The 24,220-nt window shown below is 32.2% G+C and overlaps 2 protein-coding genes across 5 annotated transcripts in view; one reads left to right on the top strand and one right to left on the bottom strand.

The window, feature by feature from the left end:
* The window catches only part of LOC144852482 (disheveled-associated activator of morphogenesis 1-like), a 48,280-nt gene extending 37,496 nt beyond the window's left edge, over positions 1 to 10,784 (top strand). For all 4 annotated transcript variants that reach the window (XM_078710306.1, XM_078710307.1, XM_078710308.1 and 1 more), the window contains 12 exons: positions 261 to 328; positions 743 to 856; positions 3,494 to 3,901; positions 4,286 to 4,540; positions 5,029 to 5,135; positions 5,306 to 5,394; positions 5,619 to 5,833; positions 6,481 to 6,542; positions 6,824 to 6,884; positions 7,187 to 7,318; positions 7,754 to 7,924; positions 8,189 to 10,784. In XM_078710306.1, coding sequence (XP_078566432.1) covers positions 261 to 328; positions 743 to 856; positions 3,494 to 3,901; positions 4,286 to 4,540; positions 5,029 to 5,135; positions 5,306 to 5,394; positions 5,619 to 5,833; positions 6,481 to 6,542; positions 6,824 to 6,884; positions 7,187 to 7,318; positions 7,754 to 7,924; positions 8,189 to 8,416 — 1,910 coding nt within the window. In that variant the 3' untranslated portion in view covers positions 8,417 to 10,784. The remainder of the gene's footprint in view (positions 1 to 260; positions 329 to 742; positions 857 to 3,493; positions 3,902 to 4,285; positions 4,541 to 5,028; positions 5,136 to 5,305; positions 5,395 to 5,618; positions 5,834 to 6,480; positions 6,543 to 6,823; positions 6,885 to 7,186; positions 7,319 to 7,753; positions 7,925 to 8,188) is intronic.
* A 710-nt stretch (positions 10,785 to 11,494) lies between these two features.
* Positions 11,495 to 21,481, bottom strand: LOC144852488 (lysosomal cobalamin transporter ABCD4-like). Its single transcript, XM_078710319.1, has 13 exons — positions 21,431 to 21,481; positions 19,865 to 19,983; positions 19,400 to 19,527; positions 18,674 to 18,816; positions 18,077 to 18,193; positions 17,721 to 17,846; positions 16,322 to 16,467; positions 15,724 to 15,845; positions 15,270 to 15,361; positions 14,691 to 14,926; positions 13,683 to 13,885; positions 12,218 to 12,416; positions 11,495 to 12,002 (listed from the first exon to the last, which is right to left on the bottom strand). Exons 1-13 carry the CDS (start codon positions 21,475 to 21,477, stop codon positions 11,803 to 11,805), a joined length of 1,878 nt encoding a protein of 625 aa, XP_078566445.1. The 5' UTR covers positions 21,478 to 21,481; the 3' UTR covers positions 11,495 to 11,802.
* Between the last annotated feature and the right edge of the window lie 2,739 nt (positions 21,482 to 24,220).

The following is a 24,220-nucleotide window of genomic DNA, read 5'->3' as shown; positions in this document are numbered from 1 at the left end:
TCCTATTCAGGAGAAAGTTCACCAGTAAGATGAACACATTTTGTCTCGAAGGTGTCCCCTTAATAGAGGTGCTGCTATTTATGAAACAAATTTCCAGAAAGAAATCAAGTGATGAGTATTAAGGCGTACAGTAGAACCTCTATTAAAGGGATGCCTTCAAGACCTAATAAGGTGTCCCCATAATAGAGGTGTACTGTCCCAAAGAAAGGCTTTAACTGTACTTTTATACTTGATTGATTTTCTATGTTTTCTTGTTTCAGAATGTGATGAGTTTCAAAGCCATCTTGATAGAAAAGATCGGGAGTTGGAAGCAACAACAGTTGAGAGAGTAATGCTTGTTTGTTTTCTTCACAATAAGATAATAATAATATGTAATATGTTAAATTAACAACCTTCGACTTGACATATGTAGCATCATGAAACAGAAGGTTTGATGTGTTGTGACACTCATATGGATGTGAAAATGTGAAAAACCTGGTATTAGGAACAATTATTGTGTTATTTATACGCTTTAGTGTTTCTCATTTGGCCAAATTATAATTTTGTAGTTTGTAGGTTATTTTATGTTTATCTCTGTTAGAATTGAACTGAATTTTCATATTAATTATGGAGATTCCGTATTTCTTGAGAATCCTTTGTAGATTACATTAAGAAAAATACTTAACATTAAATTTTTATGTTATCTGTAAGTATCTTGATGAACACAAGAATATGATATGTTATATAAATGCTTTGATTTTAGGACGATGCGATGAGTGCATTAAAATCAATGCAACAACAGTTGTACGAGACTAAATCAGAGCTTGAAAGGACCAAATATGAATATGAACAGAGATTACAAAGTATTCAAACTGAGGTATTTAATCTTTTTCATTGTTGGTATTATTGTGTGTTCATTTCAACATCGAAATAAAAATGCTTTTAAATCTCCCACAAAATTGGACATTCTCATGATTTTTTTTTTGAATGTTTGGTTGTCTGAAATGGCCTAAAATAATGTAGGACCTTAAGAAAATGTCTAGTTTTATCAATATGTTGATATGAAGTTAGCCGTACACCATGTATGTAGTTCTGAAAACAACTGCTGAGTTTCTCAACGTTTCGATCAGAAAAACCCAACAGGTCTTTTCATAAACCACATATGTGGCAAACATTATAACACTAACATGTTTCACTAAACTATTGAAGAATTAATTAAAAAGTTGTATGATGGATGGAAGATTATTCTTAGCCTAAAGGCCAACTACACAGAGGAAAAAGCATGTAGCTTGTTCCATGTAAAATCTGTATCTATTCTTAGTGGGTTTTCACTCAACTGCTTGTCCACATTTACTGTAACCGTTCGTCTGTGTAAATTGGCCATAAGTGTGATTTCGCCAATGGAAACTGCAAAGATAATCAAGCAGTTTTTGCTTTGTTAATTTGGGAAATATTCAAAGCTAAATTTATTCAAATGTGGGCCAATATGTAGAAAATAACAATTAGTTATGTTGGATAATGATTCTATTCCTTTCTGTGATTTATTACAATTGAGCTATGCTTCCAATATGATTGGTACTCCAACATATTATAAGATTCATGCACAATAAATTATTGTCTTAGCGAAGCATCTATGTTTGTTAAATGCACATTAAGACATTCTTGCACATTCTTTATGTAATCTTCGTTTCTGTGTTTTAAAATAACTTTAAGAAATAACCCCTCCTTCAAAGCTTAGTTGATAACACTTTCCATCACATCATTCTATAGGATGGCAAACCCTTCAAACTATCTTATGTTCACGTAAGTATTGAAAATCATCATTCAAAACAAGGATTTTTTTTCGTCTTCACATCCAAATATTTTTTTACAACATCAATTTTATGTTTTTAGCATAGATTATATTGAAATTTTAAATCGTTTTAGATTACATATTAATACTAACTCCATTTTACCTTTTCTTCACTAAGAACAGAATATCACCATAGTGGAAGCCTAGAAAAATGTCAGATGTTAAACCATTTTAAATTTTGTCATTTTAACCATTTAATACAAATAATGTTTTCTACTTTGATGGTACTCTGCCTTGAATTGTGAAGGCCAGCTTGGATATTCCTGGACTCTGTTTCCCAAACATGGTTTCTTGTGTTGGGATGAATTTTTATTGAGATATATTGTATGTTTTTAGTCAAATGCACATTTTGTGTGTACCATGGATATAATATTCGTATTAATACTGGCAAAGTTTTACCAGCAGTAGAGTTCACAATTTTCGGATTCACTGAAATAGCATTTCTTGCAATTAAATTCTTAATACATGTACAGGAATCTCTTTGATGTTAGTGTACAACACATTTCTTGGTTATTTCTTTCTTGATGTATAAACAAGGTTTCATAACATCTGATTAGTGGCAATGTCTTGTTCCAACGCTAATCCGCGACCTAGTTAAGACATAATAATATGTACGCCACATACATAACACCATGAAACTGAACATAGCTTTAGTTTGTTATTCATCCTTTGTCTTGTCCATCCTGTGTTTTGGGATAAATTGTAGATTAGTTTAGTAGTTGTATTTTTTGTGGACAGATAAATATTTAATCATTTTTGTTTTTGAAAGGCAAAAAGGGGATTTCTGGATTTAGAAAGATTTTCAAAATGATTTCAAAGCCTTTTGAGGACTAAGCATTAGTGTATGCTGGCCAATTAGATAGTATTTAGTATATTCTTAATTTAATTGCCTTATAAAATGTTGTTCTCAATAGAGAATCTGTGTTTAGGTTGTGTATTTGTGTTGTTTTCTTGGTGATACCCAGCTAGCATCATGTTGGTATAACATGATAACGATTGTTTGAGCTGACCTATAGTTGTGCAATGCGGCTTATATTTTTATTTAAATGCTTTCTTGTTTATGGATCTCTATTCTTAATACTTTTTCCACTTCACCATTTTTACCACACAATAACACATTTTATTTATATGGTTCACATTAATCTACTAAATTCATTAAAAATGTTCTAACATATTCTATGTTTCATCGATTGTTATTAGAACAACTCTCTTTTTAAATAGCACAATAGTAGTTGGTAAAACGTTTAGTCACTACCTTTTCATTTGCTATTTGCAATTTAAAATGTCTACAATTGAATACAAAATAAGTTTTTAAAGAGTACTCGCATTTATGATAACACCAGTTATTTCTGATAACAGTGAAGCATCATGGAATATATTCTTTAAAATTACAAGCACAATAGTAGTTGGTAAAACGTTTAGTCACTACCTTTTCATTTGCAATTTAAAATGTCTACAATTGAATACAAAATAAGTTTTAAAAGAGTACCCATATTTATGATAACACCAGTTATTTCTGATAACGTCTTTGACTGAAGAGGTCGGCCAGTATAAATAAATAATAACAAACAAACATGCTTACATGCTTTCAGAGTTAGTTGATGATCTTTCACTAGATATCATCAAGCAAGTTTTAATTGTTGTTTTTTGGTTTTATTTTAGGCTGATAGAGAAAAGGGAGAAAGGCAAAGATTGGAACATTTAGTAAAAGATGTATCAAGTATGTCACCAAGCCTATCTGACGAGCAGAAACTAAGCAACACTCCCAGTTCATCTGCACCAGGGCCGCCACCACCACCTGGTGGAGCACCACCACCACCACCTCCACCAGGTCCTCCTCCACCACCAGGAATGGGTGGAGCACCCCCTCCACCGCCACCATTCCCTGGTGCACCACCCCCACCCGGTGCACCACCCCCGCCAGGCTTTGGCAGACCTGGATTTGCGACCGTGCCAGGAAAAACAAAAAACATTCCAAAACCATCACAGCCACTGAAGTCTTTCAACTGGTCTAAAATACCTGATATGAAACTTGTTGGAACTGTATGGCAAGACCTAGATGAAATGAAGGTATTTTATTTATTTGATAAAATTTGGTGAACCTTCTGTGGAATTTGTCTATAATTTTGTACAAATACTACATAGTACAATTCAGCATTTTATGCTGCAAATATATTTTTTATGGATAAGGTTGCTCATATGATTGGCATTATGGCAATATTTGAGGGAAGATATAAGTTGTATTTATAATTGAATAAATTAATCATTATAGAAATGTGTTGGAACTGTATGATAATAAAATAATGTTAATTTATATTAATAAAGGTTGTCTAGTAAATTAATATATGACTTCTATTTAGTAACTCAATTGATGATCATCAAACACCTGGTGAAATGGTTTCCATTGTTCTTGGAGCACAATTCAAAATAATAGACAAATTCATGTTTTGATAGGTTATAAAAGTAATGGATTTGGAGGAATTTGATAAAACGTTTTCAGCATACCAGAAACCACGAACTGAAGAAGATGATCCAGGCTATGGCAGCTTCCGGGCACCCAAACCCAAGGAACTGTCTGTGATTGATGGCAGAAGGGCACAAAATTTATCCATCTTATTATCAAGAATAAAACTCACAAATAAAGAGTTGACAAAAGCTATATTGGAAATGGACAAAGGCGAGGATATTCCCAAAGATATGTTGGAACAGGTATTGTAATATGTTTGTTTAGAAGTTCTATATTGAAAGTTAAAAACAGAATTTGAAAAAAAAAAAAAATAATAAAATAACCTATTCAGAGTGTATTTGGTCTAGTGTTTATGACGCTCGCCTTATCAGTGAGAGGTCGCATGTTTGAGTCCTTTCGGAGCCTTTGGAGGCATTTTATCACATGGTCAATGTATGGGACTACGGTATATTCATTGTGAGCTATGCTATGCGGAACCATTGTTACAGTATCCCAAACTGTTAAACACTTTATTACTGTTTAATATGAATTCACAGTGTTAATGGCACATTTGATTTGTTATAATTATAGTACTGTACTGCCAACAATCATGTTTTGCCATTGAGTATTGCAATATAAAGGTGCACATCATTTTTCATTTGATTGTGATTTGATTGTATAGTCATTCTCACCTGGCAGCAAATGAGAGAATACATACATACATACAATTATTTTGAACAATTTGTTATAGTTACTGAAATACACTCCAACTCCAGAGGAAGTGAGTATGTTAAAAGAACACGAGAAAGACCAAGACAACATGGCCAGAGCTGACAAGTTTTTACTTGACATGAGCAGGTATGCCACCAAACTTCTTCCAACATTGTAGTTCTTGTCAATATACCCAAAAGTTTTGTCTCCTGAGAAATTACCAAGTATAATTTACCAATTAATAATTTCTCCTTTTTTTTTGTATTTTACTAATTTGTTCTTTAGGTCTATAATTTTATTTTAATATTTTTTTGTAGAATTGTGCACTACGAGCAGAGATTAAAATCTCTCTATTGTAAGAAGAAATTTCAAGAAAGAATGAATGATGTGAAACCTAAAGTTGAGGGTAATTGCAAAATTTGATTTTATTGTAGTTTCAGTACAATGACATTCTTAACAATTTAATAATACCTAACCCTGTTAATGCCAGTTTAGATAGTAGTTACTCTATTATACCAAGTCATAATTTTTAAACATTGTACTTTTTGAAGTTAAGAAATGTTTCTTTTTGTAATAATAAAGATATAAGTAATAGTAGTAATAATGCTTTTTATTTTTTTATTTTGACAGCGGTTTTAAAAGCATCAAAGCAGGTTATCAACAGTAAAAAGTTGAGACGTTTACTGGAGATAGTGTTAGCATATGGTAACTACATGAACAAAGGGTCAAGGGGCAATGCATCAGGATTTAAATTATCTAGTTTAAACAAGATTGTTGATACAAAATCAAGTATGAACAAGAACATGACCTTATTACACTACCTGCTACAAATGGTTGAGATTAAGGTAACTATTTGTGATTTTGTTATCATGTAAAACTCAATTGATATACAGTGAACTCTATCTGAAGGTATCGGTAACGGAAAGTGGAAAATCGTAGCTGAAAACCAAAAATATAGAATTTATATTATTTCTTATGACCATTTACACAAAATGCAGAGCGGGCGGGCAATTGAGCGGAAACATGATCAGGATATATACCGATTCTATGTGGACAAGCACATGGTTTTCTGCTTACCATAACTGCTCGTCTTGTGTAAATTTGTCTAACCAAATGTGCCTGACATAACAAATTTGAGTTATGCAAATTTCAACTATTAAACTTTTTTTTTTTAATGAAAACTGTGTTGATATAAAACAATAGCTCTGTCTACAGTTTTCTGCATATTTGACACATCTTCCTTTGCTACACTGTCACATTTGAGCCAGTGTTGAGAGAAACAATAAAGTCTGAAAAAAACTTTTCAAATATCTCTTTGAAATGATATTTAAAAATATATATATATATATATATTATAGCGACGAAAATGAATACATTCAAAATCAAATGCTAAGATATGGTAACACTGTAAACAACTGGGAAAGTTGCATTGACAATCCATGTTCATTCTTAATATTATTTATACTACACTGTATTTGCAATTTTATTGCAGTTTCCTGATGTGTATAGATTAGATGAAGAAATTCCAGATATTCTTATTGCTTGTAAAGTGAAGTGAGTGAAATAGAATCTTTTTTAATCTTAACATTTATATGAATCATAACAATAACCTTATATGACTGGGTATAATCTGTACCCAAATTTAGCCTACATTTGGACTCAATACCATCTATGCAAATCCAATGTTAATGTAATTTGAGTATAATCCCACTACCTAATTTTTCAGCAAATCTTGTCGGATATGGTACTTTTATGTGAGCATGATTTATGGTTAAAACTTGTTATTACATTCATATTCTTTGTTCTTACTCTTTACAAATATTATTGTTGTTTAGTATGGGTGAGTTGGAAGCTGAAATCAAACAAATAGGAACTGGACTACAACAAGTTAATAATGTAAGTGTTGTAATTTATATATTGAATGTTTCTCCTATGCAGATCTTGTCTAACATACATAATGTATAAAAAATGGTGAGAAATTCTTTACAAGTTGTGATATGTGCCTAAAATAGTCACAATTATATATAATGACATGATAACCTTGTCTCCGCTAGATTGATTAAATTGTCAAAAGTAAGTTCCTCAGTTAAAACAAAGCTGAATAACAACAGGGTGAAGTATGTTGACACAAATGCCTTTTCCTCAGCTATTGCCCAATATAGTGATTCTAAGTAACCTATTTTGTATCTGTTGTGAAGGAATTGGAATTCCAGAGAGGTAGGAATCCAGAACGAGGAGACAAGTTTGTTCCTGCAATGAGTGACTTCATAACACTAGCCACAATCAATTTTGACAAGCTAGAGACGCAAATGTCACAGGCAAAAATCAAGGTAAAAAATATATTTTACAAACATAAAATATAATATAATAATTTCCATTTGCGTATGCTTCTCCTCTTCAGCATCTACAACTGCGTAACCTCCTATTTAACTTGACAGAAGGCAATTGTATTTATTTAATATGAGGCCATGATCTGCTTTTATTTACAAAATCTCATTTCATCATGTTTAATAATACAACCCCTTGTCAATTTATTGGTTTATCTCGTATATGCCTCTCGTATTTCATGTTCAATTTTAAAAAAGATTGTTGATGCCTGTACCATGTGCTGTTGATCCTCTACTCCGCAGCCAAAATCTCACTTTTTTTTCCATTTGAATTTGTGTTTCTTGAATGAGGAGAATTTCATTTCCAATCCAGACTGTTCTATTTAACTCCCACTTACTTAAATGAATACCAGTCGATAATATTTGTATTTTAACTAGTTTTCTGAGGTTGTTGTAATGTTTGGTGAAGACCCAAGTACATCTCAACCTGAAAGCTTCTTTGGAACTTTTGCTGCATTCTTACAAGCATTTAATGATGCAAAAACAGACAATGTCAAATTCAAGAAGAAGCGAGAGGAGGAACAAAAGAGGGCGCAATTAGAAGTTGAGGTAAATGACATTAATTAAGTTCATGTTTTATATTTAGGCAGTGTTTTATATTTACCTTACCTAACGATCCAACATTATTGGCATGTGTTTTCGAGGCTGACTCGTTCCTAGTTCTGGTGGTGGAACAAGTCTTCTCAGATAATGATTATAAACTGTAGATCCAATGTACACAGTTTTCCTGTGTGGACTTAAGAAGTAAATTCAATGTTTTCTTGCTTAAAATTTTCTCTTGGTGAATTACTGATTTTAATTTAAATTTGACAGAAAATGGAAAAGGAAAGAAAGAAAAAGAACAAAAAGGGGCAGCAAGAAAACAAAGAAAAAGGCAAGAATGGTGTCGGTGAGTTTGATGATCTCATATCGGCCCTACGAACAGGAGATGTTTTTGGAGAGGATATGGCCAAGATCAAACGCAATAAACGACGAAACGTTAAAGATGCAGAAAATGGTAACAGCAGAGAACGAACAGGAAAGAAAAATATAACAGCTTAATATTAAAGTGTCTTTCAAAGTCATGTTTTTTGTAAAATAGTTAATGGTTTCATTCATGTGTGGGGTTAGAGGTCAAAGTGTACACAGCTTTCATTATTTATGCCCATATATTATTACTGCTAAAAATGCTATATATGATTTCATCTACTTAATATAATTATCAGGTCTTATTTACATTATATATCATAAATAATTTTCATATAATATACAATTAAAATACTAGTTTAATATTAAATTACTATTATTATTTTCTTTATTATATATCTTAGAAATGGTAGGTTTGTTTCAGACAGCATAATGTTGTGACATTTTCATTTTCATTTAATAATTTATTTATTGCTCCAATATGTATTCTAGGTCTCAAGATTTATTCATAATGCTTTTTTAGAAATTCATACTAAGAAAACCACATCAGGAATATTTCCCTATAAATTTTCTATTTAAAAAAAATGTACAACCTTTCATGCTTTCATGTTTTCTTAATTCAATCAATGACCGTCACCTGTAAAATGTGTCAGGTGCTAGAAATTGTAAAATGTGCAATGTATTTTCAACGCTTTCTTGATGTTGTGTATAGGTTTAGAAATATGAAAAATGTATCAATGATAGAAATCTTTTGTTTACGTTTGTTTTCTAAATGTAATGTAATGTATTTCGGTCATTTTGTAAAGTCTTTTGTGGAGAAATATACACCGTAAGTGTTATATATGTAAATATCTCTACCACCCTCAATGATTACATCATGAATGATGCAGTAGGGGTGTCCTTTAAATAGAGGAATCCCTGAATAGGGTGTCCCCTTATTTGAGCTGTCCCTAAATAGGGTGACCCTCGAATAGACATTCACTCATGACCAGTAAGTTATTTTTCACAAACATGTACAAGTATAAGTATTATGTTCATATAGTAAAAACCTTGTAATAATAATAATAAATATTAATAAGTTATTTAATTAATACATCATAATGTTTTGTATACTGTATTCCCTTATTATTTAACAATAATATTTGTATTAAATTATTGAATCAATACATCATAATTTAATATGCATTCAATTATAATATAGTTGGGTGTTCATTTGTATCATTGTGATATGAGAAAAATTGGGCTTATTTGAACAGAGCGCTTAAGCCTAGGATTTTACTAGGAAACTTGATCAAACTGAGATTTCTTTGTTTGCAAACTAAAGTTTGCTTGTGTAAACTAGGCTTGAGGAACATTATATTTTGACTATTACTGTCATAAAGTCTTTATGATAGAGTACAGTAAATTTTAATCAAGAATGTTTATCTGTTCATTGATAATAAGATATTTTGTAGACAAGAATAAAAGCATCCTCTAGATCTGGATGTATATTTGAAAGTGGAGATTGGCAATTGTTCCTATTAAGGTAGCGAGTGCACACTTATTCAAACCATGTTCAAACAGAGCGCCCATTCACAAAAATATGGTAATTATAAAGGCTAGACAAACTATGGTGAATTGTCATAATATGATATAACATATTAATTTCAATACACATATTTATATAATATTACATAATGTGTAATAATGTTATACATTTTCAAATCTATAGTAAACTATTTTGTATTATGCAAATTAACAATGATTTGTCAAAGAAACTTAATAAAAAGGATCTGTATTAATGAAATAAAAAAATCAAGATGCCATGAAACTATTGTATTTTCACATAGTTTGTATTGTTGCTTTCAAGTGCAAAGCAAAAGAAGAAAAGAACAATCAATGAATTTCATTTTGAAAACCATTGTGTTGATATTTTTTAGATGTAAATATTTTATGTTATTATATTTGTAAATATACACATTTATATGCAGTATATAATAAGCAAGTTTGTTGTTAGCACTTTTTAATATAAAGAACATAAAAAGGAATTCACATAATCATTATTTTTTACCTTATTCATGTAACACTATAAAACCAATGTAACATTTATAATTATTTATGACCTTTTGATGCTGTTTTATTATTCATTTTCTGTCCATTTCTTTTATTCTATCAGTAATAACATTAGATCAAAATGTTTGATGATAAGAAAAAACAGCCCCAGTTGTTGTACACTTCTTAATTGATACACGTGTAATTTTGATTACCCTGTGTGCAGAGGATATCTTCATGCAATTTGAAACAGAATTGAAGTTTACAGGTGGACTCTTTTTCATGAAAAAAATCTGTCATAATCTAGGCTACTCTATTTATCATCATTTCTGATGCTGGTCTCTAGTTTGAAAAACTCTCATGTGTACAGACTGGCATTTAACAACATGAACTGTAAATGTTTACATTGTCGCCTTGAATGTCCTTTTCTTCCTTTTTTTTCAAACTATTAAATCTTATGTAAGGTGAAGCATTTCTGTATTTGTGTCATTTTTTTATCCTAAAATTGATTTACAGTAATCTTCCCCTTGTTGACAGCTACAATCAAACTTTTCTATTTTATTAATTATGGAGAGACAGTCGACAGGTATTATATTCTTGTTATCATACAGGTATAACTACATGCACACATACTAGTACTATGACCAAAAGGTCTGGATGATTCTAATGTTTAACATTGGTTCATTTCATTTATTTATTCGACCAATAAACATTAAAATAATGCAGAACAGAAACAAAGCACAATGGTCAAGGGCAACTAAAGCAAAAATGTACTATAACTCAAAGAGTCAGTTGCCCCTAAAAAACATCATAATACAAAAAATATTGTACCAAGTTAAACATTTGTACTTTGTGAAGCTCCATTGGACTTAAAAATAAAAGAACACAAACTCAAATATCTCATCAATATTATATATTTTAATACTTTTATCAATAATACTATTTTATCATACATGATTTATAAGTACATTATGTATGGAAGACTTAAAAACATTTTATCCTAGTCAAAATATAGCTCAACTAGCAAATTATTGAGAATGAAGAGATTTATTGCTTTAGACATAAAATATAGTTAAACAGATTATACAAATTTGCTTGATAATATAAAATTTTTCTTGATAAAAAAAACTATTTAAAAGACTTTTAAAAGTATAGCTTTGTCTAGCTATGTTTATTTAGAGATTTCTAAATCTTTTTAAAATTTATGTATAAAATTAAAATCTTATTTGTTGAGAAAATCTCTCTAATCTACATAAATATAGAAAATTACTGAAATCATAAACAATAAAAAAATAATAAATTGGCAAAAACAAGGGACAAAAATTACAATTTAAAAGAAACAGATATAAAACAGAGCTCTATTTTTGTTATAATTTATTAATATATATTAATAAATTACTGTCAATTTTTGGTCAGTCAGCCTAAAAATTTGTATTATTAATTTCATGTCATTATATTAAGCAATTTTTCTTTAATTGTTAAGGCTGCACCTACAATACTGTAAGTATATTAGCTGAGATATTTTTCAGTATCCAGGAACCATTTCCATATAGTTTAAGTTCAGCACAGTGATATTGACGCAGGGAGTCACGATGGCCAACGCTAACTAGGGTGATGTCATAGGCTAAACACTGTTTATAAAGACTAGCTTCTGTAGTCACAGACAGAGCGCTTGTGGATTCATCTAAAACTGAAATTAAAAAATATTTTATGCAATTAATGATGTAGTCTAATGTAGTCAACAATCTTAATAGAAGATATTTTCAAGATGGCTTAAAGTATTTGGATTTCCTAAATGAAATATTAGTATATTATGAATTTTTGACATTTGCCGCTTGTAAGTATAATGGAAGAAAATGAAATGGATACTGTAGATCAGCATCATCCTGTTTTATCAATACTTACAGGCAAGTTTAGGCCTATGATAAAAGAGTCTTGCAAATGAGATTCTTTGCATTTCCCCTGGTGTAAGTACATTATTCCAGCTCCACGGCACTGGATCTTTTATGTCTTGTACACGAGATAATAACTTATCAAGTCCCACTAACTTTATTACATCCAGTAGATTTTCATTCCTCTTTTTCTTTTTATCTGGATAAATTATCTGTGTATTAACAAAATAAAAAAAGTCATAAAAAAATAGCCAAGAACTAAAATACAGTTAGAGTTAAAAGTATCATGCATTATCAGGTATCTGTATTACTAGAGACAAGCTAGTCCAAGATGTTTGCCCGATTTCATCATTCTCATGTCTTAAAGCTATATCCAGGCTAACAACCAGGTATACTGATTTTTTGTCGCATCAAATCACAGAATCTCGCTTACAACCTGGTCGACCAGAGAGCATCTAATTGCTCGTGATTGGTCAGGAATCATCTGGTACTAGCATAGTTAAATGCAAACAATTGTGTACAGTACAATAGAAAAATCATTTATGTAATAGTTATACTATTCAGTGTTTCCAAATTTTGCAAATTACTGATACAGCATTAAGTATGTGACAAAAAACAAAATGTAAAATTGAAATTGATGTTTAAGCTTATTAAACTATTTAATGAGGAACTGATTAAGATTACAATTCAACTACACTTTAGCTAAAATTTTAGCAGGCGTGCAAATAAAAAATATAAATGTTTTTTCTGAAGCTTTATCTTCTAAAAATGCCGTTTTTATCAAACACATTAAATTGAAGAACTGAAATGGCAAGTTACAAAAACAATGAGTGATTTTGAATAGTGAATTTACTACTGCATCACAATTGGACGACAGGCAGCAGAATTGAACTTGTATAGAATTATGTAAGTTGTGTATATATTTTTTTTTTTTTAAACTGAAATCAAACTTATTAAAGATGTATTTACCCACCAAAAAACATGAAAAATGAAGATTTATTGTATTATAGCCTTCTTGTATTTTTAATGTAGGTTAATCACCAAATTGTTCAGGGGGACAATTTAATATATCTTTATATATCTTTATTATCTTTATTTACCATAAATTGTTTACCATTTTTAATAAAGAACTGAACTTGACTGGGAGCAACTATCTAATTCTAAGTACATTTACGACTGCCTGGCATTATTACATGTCAAATTCTGATCATACATTACCACTTTGTGATACAGTCAAATACAAGCATCAAAAGCTAAACAACAATAAAATGTATATATAAAAAAATACAGTTTATAATAATAAAATAAGCTTTCATTACCAATTACTAGACCTTACCTGACGTTTCAGTGATCCAATATAAGATATGGCTTTTGGGGTAAAGCAAACATGTTCTTTATCATTGTATACATTTGATTTTTGAATTGTTCCCTGCATAATTATTACCAAGATGAGTTCTGATCAAATTACCAGATCTTACCTGATCTTCCAGCGATCCATTTATAAGGTACGGCTTTTGAGGTAAAGTAAACATGTTCTTTGTATTGAATAAATTTGATTTGTGAATTGTGCCTTGCACATGAGGCCACAGACCAAAGAGCAATCGCAACAATGATGTCTTCCCACTGCCTGTGTCGCCAGTTATCAAGATATTCCTTCCAAAGCTGATGACAAGAGAAAGGTCTGCAAAAATAATGACAATAAAACAACAATTCATTTTTCACGTTCCATGTCTTGCAGCTGTCCAGAAGGTAATTGTGTGTTGCATTGTGGGATGTATTGTATGGTGCTGCATGTACAAGGCAAACAGAATCCAATGTTTAGAGATGTATTTTCCCCCAGAAAAATTTTTAACATTTTTTTGTTGAATATGCCATTTTAATGTTAGTTCCATAGGCAGTTTATGACTATGTAGTTCAATGTCGAGTTATACTGTACAATTTACGCCTTACGGAAAGTTGTATAACCACTGGCAACACATTGTGAAATTAGAAAAAGTTTTTCTACAAAAACTTAAATGGTAAATGATTCCTGTAATGTCCAGCAATACTGTATAACTTTTTATTTTCAGGGTGGACTATTATTTACAAAAGATGCAGCATACGCACAGGCAAATACTGTATGAATCTATCTCTAGTCTATTCTTAGTAGCCTAAACCTATAGCTATAGGCTTTATGGTAGGCTTGGCCTGCAGTAAGGGTATTGAATCATGAAAGAATCATTTTTATGATTCTCCCATCTCATCATTGTTGTTGATTAATTTATAAAATTATGAATTAAGAAAATGGTATATTTAAAGTTATTATTTGTTCTCATAGTGCTTTCACCATATTACTGAAGTTTAAAGGTCAATGCTTCTGTCCTGAATAAAACAAAAGAACAACTGTTCGCTAAACTACACTGTCATATGCAAATTGAATGCGGACGTCATCCGTTAATGCTAAGGTTTACATGTTTGGGCGAAAACTGCCTACAGTGTAAACATACCTTTAATTAAGGCTTCTTTTCCATCTGGTGGGAAGACAGATACATTCATTAGCTCTATTACTGTATTCTGTCTCATTCTCTCATTATTTGGCAGCTTACTGTCATCCTCATCACTGTATTCATTAATTAACTTTTGGTGTTTGAAAATGGGTAAGGGATATTTTGGTGTTGATTCTTTTTGTGGTTTAACTTCATCTTTATCAAGTTCCTGCAAAACCTCCATCAATTCACCAATCCTAAAAAATAGTAATTTCATTTTCAAGAGTACACTTAAAGACCTGCTTTTTGACGATTAATTTTTTTTGGTAGATTTAATTGGTAGATGCTAACATAACTGAGAACTCCTGCGAGTGTGTATGTACTAGCCGATCTGTGCACCTTAAATTGCTGGTAAACTGAATGTAATTATGTGAGTTTTGTCTATCACATTGTTTCTACTTAACAACACATTAAAATTGCTTTTTTTCTTCTCATGCAACTTGATGTCACCTATTTCTTTTATTCATGAAAAAAACCCTCCCCACTCATTTCAGGTCTCTACAGCCAATGTAAACTAGAAATTACATACATAATATTTACCTATGAGAGAGACCTGCAATATCAGACACTTGATTTGAAAGATCAATGAGTTGAGTAAACGAATATATCAAATACATACAAACAAAAGAATTCTGAAAGAAAAAATGACATCATGAAACGTGTACTATACATTTTTTTATTTTTTTTCTATTTTGTCTTTATATTAGGCACAAGTGGTCAAGGATTACCAATAGTAAATTAATTGCTGTCCTATCAGATAGGGGTAATCCCCCTGATACAGGGGATATTTTGTGAACCAGTTCACCAGGGTAAGCCCTCGAAAGGTGAGATGAGAACTAGGAGCGAGTCGGTCTCTAACCCATTTATCAACCTCTACAACCATGAAACATTGCTAAAAACAATTTGCTCTGATTTATCTTATATCTTAAGCAATTACCTGGATGGATGAAAACTTACACGAACGTAAAAGTTTAAAAATTAGCATTGCACTTACAGCACTAACAAGACTGCTGATGTCTTGAGGACTAAGATGACTGTATTCACCTTTAAACACTGGTATGGCTATGATGATGTAGCTCACAATACTACCAATGTAATCACACACGTTCATTGAAACTATAGCAAAACATACAACATTTTTAATAATCATTAATATCAATGCATCAAAGCTATATTAATTGCCAAGTCAAAGCAGTGCACAAAAACCAAGACCATGAAAAACATTCCAACAGTTAAACCTTACCATCGTTTACACTTGGACTTGATCAGTTTCACGACCAGCAGTTTAAAACTAGTTAAGCCATAAACAAGTGACAATTGATGTAGCTAACCCAACTCCTTTTATTTCCACTAGCCTTTCCAGGATGGATAATCTCACTGGGTCAGTCTTCCTGGGCACATTTAACCTAGGAAAGACTAACTGGCTATAAGGGGCAAGTAGATTAATTACAGTGCAAATAAAAAATGTATTGTTTAACCTGAGTCTTCTTCTTGATATACCCTTACCATCACTACTAAGGCCGTTTTTTTCATTATATGATTGATATATTCACTCCAACCGTTATTTATTTACGTATATTGATAAAGTTTACCTTGCAACCAGAATTCGCGATTGACATAATTTCTCAATGTATTCAGGAGTGTGCTTAGTTTATGATCAGTACTACTATGTTCAACACTTGCAGCTTGGTAGAATGCAATGGTTTCGGAATGTGATCTTATTTGCATATGCTTAAACCTGTTGATAAAGAAAGACAAATTACTGATCAATCTAAATCTATCAATGATATTAGTTTATAGTTTTATACAATTTTTAACCAACATATAGCTTTAAATTTTTTTACAACAAAAGATGTGTTATCTGTGCAAGATATAGCACTGGGTTAATTAATCATGGTAATAGCCAGGTTTGATGTTTGGTTTATGTCAAGATTCAAAAATAATATTTCCATTCATTGACATTTCTATTCCAAAATCGAACACAAAATAATACATAACAAAACAAGAAAATGGAATGGGATACAAAATAAGAATATTAGCCTTATTATTACAGGTAAGCATACATTAAATACAAAATACAAAGATAGAGGAACTAGGACAAGTTGTAGTGAATGTGAATTTTTAAATATTTTTAGGCACACAGCCAAGGATTGACAAGAATGACAGATGCTCTATGCAAACTCTTGAAAAAAGGAATTGTTATAAAAAAAATCCTGACATCGACATGATTTGAACCAAGTTAGAAATTCACAATACAACACTCGATTATTGTAAAGCATTTGATGACATTCCAACCATATTTTTCATTGGTATCTATTATGTTATTTACCTCCTTGGCGGAGGTATATGTAATCGATCGTGTGTGTTTGTTTGTTTGTTAGCAGGATTACTCAAAAAGTAATTACAAGATCTTTCCTAAAATTTGTTAAAAGATAGGACAGAAATTTCAAAAGCCGGTGAGCGGCCTTAAAGTAACAAGTAAACTAAAATTGTATTTTCTCGAGAACTACTCGTCCAAAAAACTTCATTTTTGTACAAGAGGCAAGAATTATATTTTGTGATTTGTAATTTAAAAACATAATTACATTTAATGTACAAGTTTTTTGATGCGAGTAGTTTAAAAACCCTAATTCTTTTCAAATTTACTTAATTGTTTTTCGCGTTTCTGTTCTATTGTTAGTCGACTGAAGCTATTGTTAGTTGAAGTGCGGGTTACATAACCTTTACAACAAACTTGCATACAACATGCTTGTTGTGAAATTAGCCTAATCACACACAGCATTAAGACACACATTTTCCGGTGACTAAATCTGATGTAGATGATTTTACAGTAGGCGGAGGTATGCACTCTCGGAGTGGCTTTCTAGTTAATTGTGTAATTATGTGAACACCTCACAAACATAAATTTACTAACAGTGAAATACAATACAAAAGTCTGAATGTAGTTTTTGGATACCTATTTGTTGGTCATTTCAATGACAAAATGCATACCTGAATTCGCCTTCTTGTCGATCTAACTTCACTTTGAGGTTGACAACTGGAGACATAATAAACTTGTTGATGAAGTTTGTAAGAATGAAGAAGCTGTATATACACAGTGGTCCAACATAACCAGTTCTGTATTTGAAATATTTATTATATTATTTTTGAAATATATCATTATTATAACAGTAGTAATGTGTACCAATGGTTCTCAGACCAACGTTAGGTCTGGTTAAAACTTGAGATCAGCACACCGGTTGAAAATTATCAGTTGTTGTATTACTTTAGAATATCTCAGAGTATCCGGGTAGCACTTTATAGACTTTCAGAAAGTGATATAAATTCACAATGTATACTATACTTACACCTCAATTACTTTCACTGTGTAGTAAATGATGGTAAATGGAGATATAACTAGCAATGCCACCATTGAGCTGAATTTTGTGCATAGTTGGTTTACGTCATCAGCAATCCGTTGGTCCCTTTTATAATAAATGACATGCGCTAGTTTTATTTATTAGTAGTATTTTAATCGACATTTTAGGATTTTATATTTATATTTTTTATGGCTTTTATATCGTAATTTATATATTTTATGTACTGTATCCATTTTATATTTGTATGTACTGTATTTTGAAAAGGCCAACAGAGTTTCCCCATGGGTATAATAAAGTTTTAATTGAATTGAATTGAATTAAATGTTCAGATTAACAACTTCATAAAACATATCTATATTTATTAAAACATATTTATATTTATTAAAACATATTTATATTTATTAAAACATATTTATATTTACATTCAATCAATATTTAAAAAAAAAACGAACCACGATTTAGATAAGCAACCAGTGCAACTTGAAGCAACATAATTGTGCTTATTGACTAGCAAATCAAACACTAAACAACTACACACAATAGCATCATTTGTGTTGTTGTTTATAGCTTTGTATTTACACTTACGGATTATCAATCTGTCCAACTTGTAAAACATTGATCTTGTAATAATTAATATCTTTTAAATAAAAATGTTGAAGATAGCTGGTGAGGAGGTCTCGCCATTGCACGGCCAGCAACGAACTTATGTACTGCTTAGAGCTTTTTGCCTACAAATAAAAACAAACAAAAAATAAAGATATAAGTTCTATTATACAAAATCTGTATATATAAATTGATGGTTTATAAAAACACATCAATTTTAAGGTCACGGAGGGCATGTAGGTAAAATAAGGGTGCAGTTGAAAGAGAACATGTTTTAAAATTCTTTTGTATATAATAGCTTATTCGATTAAATTAAACGTCCTTCTTATTGGGGCCTTAGTCTGTACCAATCAATATTCCTATTATATTTACATGTACAAATGCACATGTCTCTAGAAATTAATAATTCTAGTAATAAACTACAGTCAACTTCTTCAATACTGGACACTCTTGGGATGCCCTAGCATGTCTGCTTTTCCAATTGTGTTTTTAATAGTGAAAAAGAATTTAAGACTTTTCAGACATCAAAAAAAAGTTTGGTTTTGGGAGATTTTTTTGTTTTCAGAGAGTATTGGTATTGGGAGAATTGACTACTAAACTTATTGAAGCAATTTTTTTATTTAAAAAACACTTCTTTTCTAATAAACAATTCCATTAAAACCCTCCTCCCCTTAAAAAATCAATTATAACGCATATTAATGTACGTACCAATGCAATGCAAATAATAAGAAGCAATGCTTTCCACGTCTCTTGAAGGAAACCAGCTAAATCTTGATATCCCAAAACATAATAAAACTTACTTGGAATCAGTCCAACAAAGTAGATAAAAAATTGTTCTAAAAAAAGATATATTTGTTAAGATAAAATTATTTGTGTACAAAATAAGTGATCATAAAAGTTTGAATATGTAAAGCACATAATTTTTTGCAAGCAGAAATGGGTCCAAAAAGTAATAATGTTGCAACTAGTAATCAGTGCAATTTGTGACCTTGCTAGGATCCTATTTGCAGAGGCAAACGTTAGTAAACCATCTAAGGCCTAGGACAAAGCAATGCGATGAATCTCCAGATCATGCAATCAGAAGTTCAACATCCAACACACTGCGACAATTGCATGTCTTTAATTCGGCATGCATCATGGTCGCATTTTTAGTCTATAAACTAATTAACTTACCACCTACTGCGCTGACAAGTAAAAGTAAAAATAAAGCAGATATTGATGACAATAATGATGGGAACAGAATCCTAAGTATGGCACAAAATCTTCTCCAACTTAACAGGTCAAATGTATACCTTTAAAAGAAAATGTTTTTTTAGGAAAATTCAGCCTGCGTTAAATTGAATTATAAATGGGACATAGGCCTAGACTAATAAACTACTGGTATATTTGTTTCACACGGCATATTTTTTCATAAGTTATGTAGTGAAATAAATGTTGATTATTTGATGATTACACATTGCTATTATATATTGTACGATTTGAACGAAGAGAACAGCTGCGATCCTCCCGGATGGATGGGTTATGAGCTAACTTGGCCAAAGATGTAGTGCGATCGGCCGGAGTGCAGAGAGGAGCAAATTACGACTGAGATTTCCCCATTTATGCACTTGTCAATTGTTTGACCCACTATACGACCCCCAAGGAGAGGTGCGTCATTTGTCCGTTATGAATACCATGAGGCACCTGTGCATAAAAAATGTGACTTACCTTTACTCTTTAGGTGACCATTACGGACCTATTTGTATGAAACATGTTTATGTTTTAAGGGGTAAAGTGACGTACCTTCTAGGTTTTTTGACGCCCCCCTGCGTCAGTAATTATTTGTACATGACGCACCTCTCCCGGGGTTGTATAGTGGGTCATACAATTGACAAGTGCATTATGCCTACTACGCTCCTTTTTCGCTGGCACGATTTGAATGACTTCCTTGTGTAATTACAAAGTGTTCGGGAACCCTTGCGCAATTACAAATTCCCGAACACTTTGTAAAATCAGAGGTTACAATCCTCCCGTTTTCTACATTCTGAATATTCGTACAATCTCTATTAAAAAAATCTCTGGAAACATTTTTCAATCCCACATTTACTGTCTGGTCTCTCTGGGATTGGAAATTCTTGCTTGCGCAATTTTAAAATGCACAAGCAAATAAATACTGTAGTTACCTGACCCAATTCTAAATTGCCAAAATCATTCAAATCGTAGGTAGAGGCCTAGTCTAAAGGGTCTTTCACACCTGTTCCGAATCAAACGTCAATGTTTCGTTTTTACGCGGCTACTCGCATATCGATTGGCGCATAGCCACGTGGAGCGTGGTGAAACGAAACATTGGCGTTCGCTCCGCTGTACCGGAACCGTGTCGGAACAGGTGTGAAAAAGGCCCTTAATTAGCTAGGTAGACCCCTATCTGTAGTATTATTATTACTTATAGACCTAGCCTGGGTACAACCACCCCTCCCCCTTCCCTGCTGCTCCTGCTCTCGGGTACCAGTTAGCAAAGTTCGGTACGAGTTGGCATGAGTTGGCTTGGTTTGGGTACGGGTTGACCAGCACCCATAGCGCAGCCGGGTATTCGCCTAGCTAGCTAGAGTAGGCCTAGTAGGCCCGGCCCCTAGTAGTACTACTAGCCTAGCCTAGCTACTGTCAACTCGTTTAATCCCTAATCCGAGTAGCCTATCCATCATAATCCTAATTTAAATATCGCCGCTTTATCTTGTTTTGTAAATAGAAAAGAACATATACTTTTGCTGAGGTTTTCCACTCTCGTGACAAACACTTGTTTCAACCATGTTTTTTTTTTTACATTTGTGTATGAAGCGCCGAAATCGCTTTCATTTAGTGAGAGGGGCTGCCTGCTGTTGAGAGGGCAGCAGTTCTTTTCGCCGTGAGATCTCGTGGTATTATCTATAGACCCTCTAAATAGACCCTTATAATGGCGGTCTGAGAGTGATTACATAAAAACCGCAATTTAAAATGAAACTTGATCATCACTTGATTGATTATGATGTTAACGTCCTTATCCATTGTTCAGAAGTTTCATAAAAATCTCTCATATTATAACACACCTGTTGTATTCTTGCAATTTGATTGTTCAATAATGCATCACGTGTAATTTGGAATTACCTCTATCTCATGGAAAATGGTTATAATGAACGTCTCTAATGCACATTCAGCTTTCTGTAAACATTTGGAGAATTTTTGCCACGACGTTGTTGACTAGACTGATCAACTTACTGTGCTCGGCTCCGTCTCGTTCCATATTCAGCTCATGTATAATATTATTATAATCAAAGATAGTGTGATCACCGCATCATTATATATAATAATTAATATTGTCATTTTCAAAGTAACTATCACCATCATCATTATCAATCATCTACATCATCAATATCATTATTTTCAATCATCTTCAACATCAATCTTCCGCACACGGGAACAAAGCGTCTAGACCATGCGGCGTCACGCCGTGTGGTCAATATTGACTATGGCATGGTCGAGTCACGCGCGAAGCTGTTGAGCGTTTGTTGTATCGGCTTGAACGCCTCGTGCGCGCGTGGAAGTTACTATGATACAGAACACGCAAATGCAATCGCCTTATCAACGAATCATATAACATAAACAGAAAACAAGTTTACTTTGAGATTAGCTCGTGCTTTACATTGTATACTAAGTAACATATAATGGGAAATACTTTCAGCTTATGCTCTTTTCGCCGCGACTCTGTTACGGAATTTAATTTGGATGAAGGAACTGATGTTGATTTTCCAAATGCTCAGTTGAAAAATGAAAGGTCAGAATCTAAGGACACAGTCGTCGATGATCCCCCAACACCAACAGCAACAATGGATTTAGAAAAACTGTCGCATAGTAGTGAGGATAGTAAAGACAAGAAAAAGAAGAAGACTTCCAGGTTTGCCAGAATTCGACGATCAATTAATTCGAAACGAAACCTTGATGTTAACGATAAACCTACTGATGCACAACCACTACCTACGGATGTTGAACTCGCGACAGACGATGCCAATGGTAATAGCAATGAAAGGTATGTCTATGTGGTGTTTTTGGCTATATATATGTAAATATTGGACTAGTTAATATCTATTTAGTATGTATTATTAAACAATTAATTTAATTTTAACTTGCTATTCTTTATTTTTTTAGAAAGGAACATAACTCTGAAGAGTTAGAGGACCTAGAAGAACAGCATGTTCTGTAACTATTACTTTGCACTTTTTCAATTTTATACTAAGATTAACTTTGCAAATTATATTTGATAAAAATGTTCTTACATATCTGTCTTAGATCGCAACGTCACCCAAAATATATAAGTTAAAAAAATTGAACTTAATTTTTATTTGAATTCAATAGAGATCAGCTCGAAGTGGTGGAAAATGTCGTAGAAGGTCAGGCGAAATTCAAACAGAGTTTTGCTTTGGACAATGACAACGCAAAGATGGTCCAAGAAGGTAATATAATATGATATTTTTTTTAAATTTCTGTTTACATTTAACTATATTCTATAGAGATTATTTTATCTCGAACGTTTTTGTTCACAGCTGACAATTGTGATTGTATTGCCGATGATGCCCAGGTTCAAACCAGTGATATTTGTATTAGAAGGTATGATATATCTTAATTATCTATCATCTTCAACATCACCATCATTTTGATTTTGTTCTTTTTAAATCTTGAATTTACCGTTTTTTCCTCATTTATTCAGCATTGCACAGGAAATGTCTTTAGACAGTCAGCTTACTGCACCGCCTCGTCGCCGCCGACCACCGTCACGTTTTGGACTTAAACATGAGCTGAAATTATCGTTGGGGAAGGGCGTGGAGCGAGAACTACCGACAATCTTTTCAAATGTCGAAAGCCATCCTCGTAATAACAGGCTCATGGAAGAAATTGCCTTTGCTAATAAGTACCACCAGGTAAGTGACAAAATACCACACAAAATCATTCAAAATAATCCTCGGAATGTTCTTCGCAATTTCAATGTTGGCGTGGATATATGTATGTTTTCAATATGTATTAATATGTATTTTTACAATAGAAGGACATATTGTTATTAAACTAGTTATTAATGTTGATTTCTTTCTATAGTACAAACTTAAAGAGAAAGAAAAGGAGAAGAAAAAGAATCTTTTTAGACTGGCCATGAGGCGTGAACGAGATATCCAGTATAAATTAAGGATGTGGGAAAACCGACAAAGAAAGAAGGAAAGACGGAATTACTTGGAGGTTATCTTTGAGTTGGACGAGAGGGGTAGCGAGGAAGTTGATGCCACGGAAGAGGGAGGTTGTCGTGGTCGATGCTGAAGATCACAAAGGATCTAGTCATTATACCTTTTATGGATTCAACGACCACTGGCGAAGATAAAAAAACAGATGAAGAAGTAATTTAACGATAATTATAATATGATAGCAATAAAGATTTTTATATTTTTTAACAGTTGCGTGTAGACCTACCGGTATTTTGTCAAATTGTGTATATTGAATAACAGGCTGTTTATAAAGCGTATACTTAAACAC

This window comes from Antedon bifida, chromosome 9 (genome assembly GCF_963402885.1).
Source record: "Antedon bifida chromosome 9, ecAntBifi1.1, whole genome shotgun sequence".
Taxonomy (NCBI): domain Eukaryota; kingdom Metazoa; phylum Echinodermata; class Crinoidea; order Comatulida; family Antedonidae; genus Antedon; species Antedon bifida.
Note: the sequence above shows the minus strand (reverse complement) of the source record. Positions and strands in the feature narration are given on the sequence as shown.

Excerpts from the sequence above, each read along its gene's own strand:
- LOC144852488 (XM_078710319.1), bottom strand. The coding sequence starts at position 21,477 with ATGGTTGAAACAAGTGTTTGTCACGAGAGTGGAAAACCTCAGCAAAA. Across the intron at positions 18,194-18,673 it reads GTTGGACAGATTGATAATCC|GGACCAACGGATTGCTGATG; the intron begins GTAAGTGTAAAT and ends TTATTATAAAAG. Across the intron at positions 12,003-12,217 it reads TCATAGGCCTAAACTTGCCT|TTTTAGATGAATCCACAAGC; the intron begins GTAAGTATTGAT and ends TTTTAATTTCAG.